The sequence below is a fragment of the Penaeus chinensis genome, chromosome 11 (genome assembly GCF_019202785.1).
Source record: "Penaeus chinensis breed Huanghai No. 1 chromosome 11, ASM1920278v2, whole genome shotgun sequence".
Classification (NCBI taxonomy): domain Eukaryota; kingdom Metazoa; phylum Arthropoda; class Malacostraca; order Decapoda; family Penaeidae; genus Penaeus; species Penaeus chinensis.
Window position 1 is genome coordinate 23,386,561 of NC_061829.1, and position 12,500 is coordinate 23,399,060.

The following is a 12,500-nucleotide window of genomic DNA, read 5'->3' on the forward strand; positions in this document are numbered from 1 at the left end:
CTCTCTCTCTCTATATATATATATATATATATATATATATATATATATATATAAATATATATATATATAAATATATATATATATATAAATATATATATATATGTATGAGAGAGAGAGAGAGAGAGAGAGAGAGAGAGAGAGAGAGAGAGAGAGAGAGGGGGGGGGTTGTGGGTTATATTATAATATATATTATATATATGTAGATTCCTCTCTCCTCCCCCCCCCCCCCTCCCCATTTCCTTAACAATCTGTCACATAAATCGGCCAGTGAAGTCGTCACGCAAGTACATGCTCACACTGTTTCACATATAATACGAGTCGGGTGAGGGGGAGAGACCCCTATGCGAGATCATGTTCACACCGTCACCTCTATGACATCCTCACCCAGCGTGACCACTTTCACTCTCAGGTCAGCTCGCCACACCATCTCTACCTCTCTACCTCCCTGCCTCCCCTGCCTCCCCTCCTCCTCTCCTCCTCTCCTCCTCTCCTCCTCTCCTCTTCCCCTCTTCCCCTCTTCCTATCCACCCCTTCCTACTTCTTCCCTCCCCCATCCACTCTCTCTCCTCCGCTCCCCCATCCACCTCTTCCTCCATCCTCCCCTCCCTTCCCCCTCCTTTCCTCCCTTCCCCAGCCCGTTTCCATTTCACTCTTCTCTCTTCTCTCTTCTACTCCACTGTTAACAAGGTGCATTCCCGAGTGGCACCCTCTGCCTTCTTGGCCTCTGTAAACTGAAGGGTGTGCACGGAGTGAAGGAAAAGAAAGGGTGTGGGAAGGTCCGAAGATTTGACCCGAGACGGCTTTGTGCATATGGGTGGGACAGTGTATTTGAACATGCACAGGCACTGTGTATTTGTTTGTTTGTTTGTTTGTTTTGGGTAAGGGGCGTTCTCACGTACTAAGTGTATGAATGTATTAAATATAAATCTTTATATACACGTGTTCTCGCGAGTTCATTTGTTGAGGATGTAATTCCAAAAGGTCACTCCGTTGTTCCGTTCGTCTCCAACTTTTCCCTTCGCGCATTTTGTGGTGCGTGTATTATTGTTGATTTTTATTGGCGTCTGTGAAGGCGGCAAGAAATCCTCAAGGATCGTGATGAGGAGGAAAGGAAGGTCGACCCGTAAGAAACGGGCTTGGAGTGGCGGCGAAACCAGTCGGTCTGTGGGACGCTTTTCTGTACCCTGTCGAACCACCTTGAATAGTGCCTCCCAAATCACTTCCCTTCATCTTCTTCCAATATTTACTAATACCTAGTTGAGTAGGCGGTCTGCCGTGTTTTTAGGCCTCACCACTCACGGTTAATGGCAGTAGGATTATACAACTAAGGTTGCCAATCCAAGGCCTCCACCTGTCTTTATCTTCGTGTTTCACGTTTTCATTTTCTTTCATCCTCCGTCTTCTTGTCGCCAAACCACCATTTTCTTCATTTTCTCTTATAACGGTTTCAGCTTCTTGTTAGAATCGGTGAAATTTGTAACGTTCGTTATTGCTATGGCATAGTTAACGAAAGAGAAAGCATACAAAGAAAATTATTGAACTTGTAAAGTTGTGAGAGAGACTTGGCTGACAATTGAAACGGCCGACACCGGCTTGAAAAAAATAATAGAAAACAATCTGAAGATGAATATGACTAGATTAGTAAATGCCGAATCGAATGAATTGTATATAGAGGGAAGATAGATAAAATGCGGAGAAGCACACAGGGAGAGAGTATACTGTAGAGCGAGAAGTCTTTCTGACTCATCGGGTTGCTTCATGCTGGTAAACCTTGAGAACGACTTGCCTGGTGTAGGATCGCTGCGCCTGTGTCCTGCGTCCTGCGGGTGACCCCGCGAATAACTGATTGGCCAAGTCCGCTTGTGGTAGCGAGGTAAATCGGCGTCACACTTCGTTTTCTTGCCGTTTCGAATGGACGAGGACAGGTTTTGTTATAAAGTTATTTATCGAGGATTTGTGCATCGGAAAGACATCGGAGCTTAGGCATTTGACGAAACGTGGCCATGGAGTCGTATTCGAAGGAGACATGACGAACCGCAGAGGGAACGAGGAAATGCAGAGCGTAATTCATTTCAGCTTACTTACTTTAGTGTGTGTCTGCATGCCTGCCCCCTAAACCGCATTCAGTAATTTATAACAATTACGTTACTAGGTTATGTTCTTGCCTAATGCATAATCCAAGATAACCTAAAAATAATATGCCTGATGATCATAACAGTAAATTAGTATGATGGTTCTTGAAACAGTTGTTAGAGAGTGAAACCGGTATAAGTAATATGGAGAATTTGAAAAACTACAATTATCGTTGTCTGCGAAACACGAATTACCTTGCTGAATGAGCGGGAAGAGTTGCACGACAGCTGTGTTTCGCAATTTCACCTTTGATACTGGAAAAAGACTTGCATAATACGTCCGCCGCGAACGAAGGCTCTGGACAAAGCATGCAAACATTTACATGATAATATCAGGCCGCTGTGATGTCGGTAACAAATTTCTACGTCTAATGAAAAGGGAAAAGAGAGAGAGGGAGAGTGAAGAGAAGAGGAGTGAGGGAATAAATTTACTTAGGCAATAAAAATCACATGTACCGTAAATAGCTTCTTGTTTACCGAAGCAGCGATTTTTAAAAGTCCTTACGTAGATGTGTGTTTTGAGTTGTTTGTTTTCCGTAGCAAGATTTTTTCATGCTCATGATATCACAAGTAACAAATAAAGTAATCATAAGAGTAAACCTTTTTTCTACTTTAAAATTACTTCCGATAATGTACGGATATTTAGCAATATATTTTTGTTCTATATCCGAGTGACGAGAACCGGCGATTTCAGATGAAATATATTCTCAGAGAATTGTTATTGGAGTTTAGACCTTGGCGATTTTTGCAGAAACAGTTAAGTTAATGGCGAAGGAAATAGTTTACAAATCACTGGTTTTCCAAATCATTGTAGCGTAATGGGATATATCTGGTTTCATGCGGAATATCGCCATAAACAACAAAGCGAGTATTTAGGGAAGAACATATTTTGCCCATTTTAATATCGAGACAAACGAAATTAAGGAGTGAAACTGAAGAAAAAAAAAATTGGATATTTCTTCACTTCGACGTTCGTAGTCAGCTTACGCCCGCGGATATCCAAGAAATCACCCGCCTTTATTGATTTCTAATTAAAATAACCAGTAATTGTTACTGCCAATTACAAATGCGTTTTCACATTTTCACGATTTACTTTTTTTTTGTTGTTGTATACATATATAAATCCAATCGCCGCTTTGCCGTCAGTTATCCTTTCAATCAGAAAAAAACGAACAAGTACCGCGGGTGGGACCGAATGCTGGTAGAACGCTTTGACCTTCTTGGCTATTACCTGCCCTGCGAGGATTGTGAGGATGTTGGCGCGATGGAGTAAGACCAGCCGGGGTCCCCAGGTGAGCGAGCTGCACGAGGAACTGTAAACCACTTTCACTGCTACACTCTCGGCCGTAAGGGCGCCCTATGCACTCTGCCGTCGTCTTCACTGCTAACCTATAAATGAAACGGAACAAGGGCACATTCGTCGATATATTTTCATGTGTAGAACCACAAGTCTTACTACATTTTATCATTTTATCGGATCTCTATTTAAATGATTAGAGTAGATGAGAGAATTTGCAGGCTTGCTATCAAGAGACAGTAGTGGCTGCGATGGGATTACTGTGCTTGTAGGATTGCGCGGCGGGTCATGTGTTAAGTAACGGTTGAGAGGGTGTGGGCGTGCTGGGGCCTGGTAGTGACTGCGTGGAAGCGTGCTTTGTGCCGGCCAGCCTCAACCCCGGCCCGCTTTGGGGTCACCTGATCTATGTCCCGCGCGAAAACAAGACGAGAGGACGCGGCACGACCTACCATCCTTCATCGTGCCCGTTAACTGCTTTGCAGAGTTGGATATTCCCGGGGACACAACCGTTTCAAAGCGCCCATTCACGCAGTCATGGTGCGTAACCGGGCGATCTCTCTAATAAGAAAACCATGAGTTTAGGTTTTGCAATTTCTCAGGTGTGTGGACAGATATACCGGCTGTTTTGCAATTTCGTGACGCATGATGTCGTTTATAGCTCTCATAGATTATGAAAAGCTCGTCTTGCCGGGAAAAGTGAAAAGGAAAGGGGTAAATAAGCCACATTTTATGTTCACATGATGTAAATGCAAACCTTATGTAATGTTTACCTAGAACATTACGGAGGATATTCTAATACGGTTAGCCCCCCCCCCCCCATCCTCGTCTTCTCTGATCTGCTCTCCTCCTCCCTCCCTCCCTCCCTCCCGCCCTCCCTCCCTCCCTCCCTCCCTCCCTTCCTCCCTCCCTTCCTCCCTCCCTTCCTCCCTTCCTCCCTCCCTTCCTCCCTTCCTTCCTTCCTTCCTTCCTCCCTCCCTCCCTCCCTCCCTCCCTCCCTCCCTCCCTCCCTCCCTCCCTCCCTACTTCCAAACGTGATCACGTTCTGAGACAAGGTCCACACACTTAGCATCATGTATCGCCTTTCACCTACACGACCTATGCAGTTCAACTGTCTCATAATTTTTATTCTTCACACATATGCTTCTAAGGTGAAAGAGAAATTCGAATCTTCAATTTGTATAAAACATTAGCACTATGGTATATATATATATATATATATATATATATATATATTTATATACTTATACAAACATATATATATATATATATATATATATATATATGCACATATGCACAAGTTTCCCACGATTAATGGTATATCATGAGAACGCAAAACCTGAGAGGAGAGTCGGGCGGTTTCCAGCTCGTGCTCCAGAAACGCGTGTCTCGCAGCCGAGTTGGCGCCCGTCCAGCTTTAGCGTGCTCCGATGCCCGCGGCATTTGCTTGACCTTCACCTACCAAATATGTTTTGTAATAAAGTTGAGGAAACATATGAATGCTTGACATAGCTTTAGCAATAACAGGGATCAGGATTGGTAGACCTGTCAGCCAGAGAGGTGATAACCGTGATATTTAGTTTGCTGGAAACAGACATTTGCCTTCGACGTGTTTCCGCATGTTTTCTTGCCAACCAACCATGTCGGCGAGCGGGCGCATTGTCACCCACTATCCCTCTTTTACGTGGCAGCGCTATTGTTTCCTGGTAGAATGGACAACGGAATGGAAAGGCCACAGTGCCGATAAAAACCGAATGGTGATTGGAAGGGCAGACCTCAATGATAATCTGTTGCTGTAGCGGTCCCTGATATTACTTTACTTAATATCCTTACCCCCCCTCTCCCTCTCACTTTTTCTCTTTACTCCTCCTCCTCTCTCTCCCTCCCTCCCTCCCTCCCTCCCTCCCTCCCTCCCTCCCTCCCTCCCTCCCTCTCTCTCTCTCTCTCTCTCTCTCTCTCTCTCTCTCTCTCTCTCTCTCTCTCTCTCTCTCTCTCTCTCTCTCTCTCTCTCTCCCTCTCTCTCCCTCTCTCCCTCTCCCTCTCCCTCTCCCTCTCCCTCTCTCTCCCTCTCTCCCTCTCCCTCTCCCTCTCCCTCTCCCTCCCTCCCTCCCTCCCTCCCTCCCTCCCTCCCCTTCTTCTTCTTCTTCTTCTTCTTCTTCTTCTTCTTCTTCTTCTTCTTCTTCTTCTTCTTCTTCTTCTTCTTCTTCTTCTTCTTCTTCTTCTTCTTCTTCTTCTTCTTCTTCTTCTTCTTCTTCTCCAGTTTATTTCCTTCTTACTTGACACTATTTCCTTCCTACTCCCCCGTCCACGCCATTCTCTTCCTACTTGCCTCCTAATTTTCTTACTCCGCCCTCCTCCTCACGTGTGTAAGATATTGCCCAAAATGTTATGCACGTGTGCAGCCTCTTACGTTTTTATGTCAGTTCTAGTGACTGAACAGTTCACATTCGACATGATAAAGCCCAGGAGAGTTGACAAACCGCTTATCCTTGTGCGTGATGAGTAAGGAGAGACTAGCGCAGGGATGGAGAGGATGTAGCAAGTGCGAGCAAAAGGTCGGCTGGATGTATAAATGCAACTCGGTGTATCTAACGGTAAAACCGGACCTGAGGTGTAAGGTGCTTCAGGAAGTCTAATTTTATCAAACTATTAGGATGTTTGGTTTGGCTAAGCATCGGTTAATAGATGTTTGCAAAAGAGAAAAGGTGGTTTTCTATAGTTTGTTTCATCTAGGTCAGTATTACCACTGTTGTAGTTATATACGATTATCAGTTTAGCCACTTGGAAGGGTGAAAGTGCACGTTTTGGTGATTTGACTTGTAGAATTATTGTTTAATAATGATCGAGTAGAGTGTGTGGATAAGTAGGATGATTTAGATAAGTATTGAAGATGGGAAACCGGCATATATTTTTTTCTTGTATAAGGAATTTTCTGTTACGAATGTTATCGCAGGTTCACACGATTTCTTATGTCCAGTTAAATAGTGTCGAGACACATCTGGAGGTAACCTTTACACGGCGATGACTGTCAATAGTTTGAATCACGGAACTTTTTTTTTTCTTCAGTGATTACTGTAGACTTACCCGATGAGTAGGTTTGGAAATAATAATCTAAATAAAACATCCTTATCCTTTGGATATGACCGTAGATGTGTAACTGGCCTTCCGGATGAAGTACTTGCCATGCAGGTGTTATTTTCCTGATGGTTGCGTCGACAGGTTGGGATGAGAAGGAAGGTAGTAAGTGTACTGCCGCGCGTGCGTGTGGACAGAGCTGGTACAAGAATGATCAGTCTCGTGCTCATCGTGATAGCAGTGTCGTATCGCTCTCTGCGTTCATTTTACGAACCGATGTTATGAAATATGTTTGTAACTTGTTCATTTTGTAATATAACTTTGATGGTACAACATTCTTGGCTCTGCAGGTAGAAGTGGGTGTGGCATTGCTGGCAAAAGTTGGTAATGTGCTTGATCACCTTGAAGTGTCCACCTTCCGCTCCCCCTACCCTTAACCAGATCTTCATTGTATATTCCGTGCACCTACAATATCCATACCTTTATTTCTGAAGCGTTGACATAATCCATCTTGAAGCAACGATTCCTTTTTCTTATCTGCCCCCTCCCCCACGTTCAAACTTTGCCTACACATTTCCGGCATGTATATTTTCTCAGTGGTTATCGCTACTGATGAGCTTGCTAATTTTTAACTCTTATCTACACTGCCCGAGAGTAACCAATAGCCATGTTACTGCATCAGCAAAGTCCATACAAATGTGCTACACTTTTTTGTATTGGTTAAAAGGATTTTTATTCCCTATTTAAGGGAGACGGTGATCATATGTTCTTTCCTCGTTATTTTATTCTGCCTTAGAAATGTCGCAAAGTGCTCAGTGTAAATAGATATGTGCTTTTAATTCACGCCAGTTTATAGATTGTGAAACACCAGATGTACTTCTCAAGCGTTATGAATGAAAAGATGGTCGTTTTTGTGTACAATGTAAGAATAAATAAACTCCATTTTCTTCAATTTGGCATTCAGTAAATTGTGTGATATACGTTGAAAAGCTTATAAGTATCTTTTATATTTGTGTGATGCATATGAATGCCTTACCAATTATTATATGAGTGTGTAAATTTGCATATTCTAACTCTCTACAAAATTTCGCTGATTATCAAATAGTGATCCAGTGTGTGGTAGTAGATAAATTTGATATGAATACTGGTTTACTTTTTATATTCATTACTGTTGTAAGGTGGTTAGTTCATAACATTTCTTGGTAGGCGTGTCTGGTCATAGAGGAAACAAGAATTAACAGCTATTCTTCCCTTGAACCTAATGTCCCTGTCCCCACTTTCTCTCATGGTTGCTTCATACATAGGAATAGTGGTTAGAACTTGCAGTCTTTGTGTACATGGGATTCGGTTTTTATCTTTGTGATATGATGAGTTTTGTATTTTGTGCTTCTTATTTATATATATATATATATATATATATATATATATATATATATATATATATATATGTTATTTATTTATTTATTTTATTTATTTATATATTTATATATTTATAATATTTTTTTTTGTTTGTATTAATCTTCATGTTATTCCAGTTTATACTTTGATATTGAATCTTACATGAACGTGCATTTTTCTCTCTTTCTAGCCTTCACAGTGGAATCATCCAGTTATGGGATTATCGTATGTGCACCTTAGTGGATAAGTTTGATGAACATGAGGGTCCAGTTCGAGCTGTGTGCTTCCACCAACAGCAGCCGCTGTTTGTGTCTGGAGGAGATGATTATAAGATCAAGGTATGTTTCTTTGTCAAAATTACAATGTACCAGAATGCCTGTATATTACTATCACATTTTCTAAGAGAAATATTTTTGAAATGTTTTTATATTGATTTTCTGTTTCAGGTGTGGAATTATAAACTGCGCAGATGCCTGTTTACGCTGCTTGGTCACTTGGATTACATCCGTACTACAGAGTTCCATCAGGTAAGTATTGATACAGACCCAGAAACGTACAAATGCACACAAACTGACACACGCACACACAAACTGACACACGCACACACAAACTGACACACGCACACACAAACTGACACACGCACACACAAACTGACACACGCACACACAAACTGACACACGCACACACAAACTGACACACGCACACACAAACTGACACACGCACACACAAACTGACACACGCACACACAAACTGACACACGCACACACAAACTGACACACGCACACACAAACTGACACACGCACACACAAACTGACACACGCACACACAAACTGACACACGCACACACAAACTGACACACGCACACACAAACTGACACACGCACACACAAACTGACACACGCACACACAAACTGACACACGCACACGCAAACTGACACACGCACACAAACTAACACACGCACACAAACTAACACACGCACTGACACACGCACACACGCACTGACACACACACACAAACTGACACACACACACACAAACTGACACACGCACACGCAAACTGACACACACACACAAACTGACACACGCACACGCAAACTGACACACGCACACGCAAACTGACACACGCACACGCAAACTGACACACGCACACACAAACTGACACACGCACACGCAAACTGACACACGCACACGCAAACTGACACACGCACACGCAAACTGACACACGCACACGCAAACTGACACACGCACAGGCAAACTGACACACGCACACGCAAACTGACACACGCACACGCAAACTGACACACGCACACGCAAACTGACACACGCACACGCAAACTGACACACGCACACAAACTGACACACCCACACAAACTAACACACGCACTGACACACGCACACACGCACTGACACACACACACAAACTGACACACACACACACAAACTGACACACGCACACGCAAACTGACACACGCACACGCAAACTGACACACGCACACGCAAACTGACACACGCACACGCAAACTGACACACGCACACGCAAACTGACACACGCACACACAAACTGACACACACACACAAACTGACACACGCCCACACAAACTGACACACGCACACGCAAACTGACACACGCACACGCAAACTGACACACGCACACAAACTAACACACGCACTGACACACACAAACTGACACACACACACACAAACTGACACACACAAACTGACACACACAAACTGACACACACACAAACTGACACACACACAAACTGACACACGCACACACAAACTGACACACACACACACACACTAACTGACACACTCACACGCAAACTGACACACGCACACGCAAACTGACACACACAAACTGACACACGCACACGCAAACTGACACACGCACACGCAAACTGACACACACAAACTGACACACACACACACACACAGTCACACACACAGTCACACACACAGTCACACACACACACATACAGTCACAAACACACACACACAGTCACACACACACACACACAGTCACACACACACACACACACAGTCACACACACACACACAAACACACACACACACACACACACACACACACACACACACACACACACACACACACACACACACACACACACACACACACACAGTCACACACAGACACACACATACACACACACACACACAGTCACACACAGTCACACACATACACACACACAGTCACACACACAGTCACACACACAGACACACACACACAGTCACACACACACACACACACACACACACACACACACACACACACACACACACACACACACACACACACACACACACACAGTCACACACACACACACACACAGTCACACACATACACACACACAGTCACACACACAGACACACACACACACAGTCACACACACACACACACACACACACACAGTCACACACACACACACACACACACACACACACACACACACACACACACACACACACACACACACACACACACACAGTCACACACACACACACACACACACACAGTCACACACACACACACAGTCACACACACACACACACACACACAGTCACACACACACACACACACACACAGTCACACACACACACACACAGTCACACACACACACACACACACACAGTCACACACACACACACACAGTCACACACACACACACACAGTCACACACACACACACACAGTCACACACACACACACACACACACACACACAGTCACACACACACACACACACACACACAGTCACACACACACACACACACACACACAGTCACACACACACACACAGTCACACACACACACACAGTCACACACACACACACAGTCACACACACACACACACACACAGTCGCACACACACACACACAGTCGCACTCACACACAGTCGCACTCACACACAGTCGCACTCACACACAGTCGCACTCACACACAGTCGCACTCACACACAGTCGCACTCACACACAGTCGCACTCACACACAGTCGCACTCACACACAGTCGCACTCACACACAGTCGCACTCACACACAGTCGCACTCACACACAGTCGCACTCACACACAGTCGCACTCACACACAGTCGCACTCACACACAGTCGCACTCACACACAGTCGCACTCACACACAGTCGCACTCACACACAGTCGCACTCACACACAGTCGCACGCACACACAGTCGCACTCACACACAGTCGCACTCACACACAGTCGCACTCACTCACACACACACACACACACACACACACACACACACACACACACACACACACACACACACACACACACACACACACACACGTATGTATGTATGTATGTATGTATGTATGCTTGGAATGGAAAATTTTCCATGATAAAATTGTTTCAAAATATGCATCAATTTAAATTTAGGAGGTGGACCTCCCTGACCTGTACATGCACATAAAACATACATGTATGTATGAATATGCTTATATAATCTGTACTGTTGTAAATAATAATTCCACTATCCTTTTACCATGTTTCCATTAGCACCCATTCTAGTTCAGTTCAGAGTTGTTGCTGTTTAAGGATACTCCATAAAAGAAAGTTGATTTTCAAATATTTGTTGCAGGAATACCCCTGGATCCTCTCAGCCTCTGATGACCAGACCATACGAATTTGGAACTGGCAGAGCCGCTCATGTGTGTCCATCCTGACCGGACACAATCACTATGTGATGTGTGCCCGCTTCCATCCAACGCAAGACCTGATTGTGTCTGCTTCACTGGACTCTTCTGTCCGTGTCTGGGATATCTCAGGTATTCCCGGCAAACCTGGAGGTATGCATACTCTTGCTGGTACCCTGGGGATCGTGGTGTATCTCTCTCACTCTTGGCAGTCCTTTTGTCACCTTGAAGTATCTTGAAAAATCCAAATTAAGAATTAAACAACTATTCCGAGAATTTACCAGAAGATTTCTCTTATTTCTCAAAGCCATATTTTATCTCTTTCATAACAAACATTCAGACACCAGGTGCTTCTTATTTGGCTGTAATTGTAGTGATTATTGAATGGTTGCTCTAAAACAATCACAAATCTTGGAATGAAAAAGTTTGATATACTTATTATGAAATAGTTTAACCTTCCTCATATTTGCTACATGCTAGTACTATATGTAATATCCTTCCCTGTGAGCAAATGCCTTCACTGGTATTTCATGGCTTTTACTAACAAATAGGATTATTTGGGAATTCTAAATACATAATGTATTTGTGTGTGCCTTAAGGGATAAAACTGTGGTTGGTGTTGGCAAATGGTTCAGAAAGTTTTTTTTAGTACCTTTGTCATTATTATAAGAAAAGGGATAAAACTGTGGTTGGTGTTGGCAAATGGTTCAGATTTCTTATTAGTACCTGTGTCTATATAATTGTTAGAGACAATACATCATGCATTTTACAAGCATTATGTGTTGGAAATTTTGTGTTGGGTTAGCTAGAAGCTATTAACTTTTCTTGCAATCTAGGGTATGGTTTCATATATTTATTTAATTATTTGTATATTTATATGTTTATGCTTTTTTTTAATGAAGATTTACCTTTTTATTTTGTATATATGT

At 43.4% G+C, this 12,500-nt stretch overlaps 2 protein-coding genes across 5 annotated transcripts in view; one reads left to right on the forward strand and one right to left on the reverse strand.

The window, feature by feature from the left end:
* The window catches only part of LOC125030846, a 21,550-nt gene extending 17,602 nt beyond the window's left edge, over nucleotides 1–3,948 (reverse strand). Inside the window, exons 1-2 of the mRNA XM_047621171.1 lie at nucleotides 3,691–3,948; nucleotides 3,364–3,521 (exon numbers count right to left, since the gene is read on the reverse strand). Coding sequence (XP_047477127.1) covers nucleotides 3,364–3,521; nucleotides 3,691–3,719 — 187 coding nt within the window. The 5' untranslated portion in view covers nucleotides 3,720–3,948. The remainder of the gene's footprint in view (nucleotides 1–3,363; nucleotides 3,522–3,690) is intronic.
* LOC125030843 (coatomer subunit alpha-like) overlaps nucleotides 1–12,500 on the forward strand; it is a 62,545-nt gene that overhangs the window by 34,273 nt on the left and 15,772 nt on the right. For 3 of the 4 annotated variants that reach the window (XM_047621155.1, XM_047621156.1, XM_047621158.1), the window contains exons 3-5: nucleotides 8,090–8,237; nucleotides 8,346–8,426; nucleotides 11,517–11,724. In XM_047621155.1, the coding sequence (XP_047477111.1) occupies nucleotides 8,090–8,237; nucleotides 8,346–8,426; nucleotides 11,517–11,724 (437 nt within the window). The remainder of the gene's footprint in view (nucleotides 1–8,089; nucleotides 8,238–8,345; nucleotides 8,427–11,516; nucleotides 11,725–12,500) is intronic. The other variant, XM_047621159.1, reaches the window with a different exon arrangement.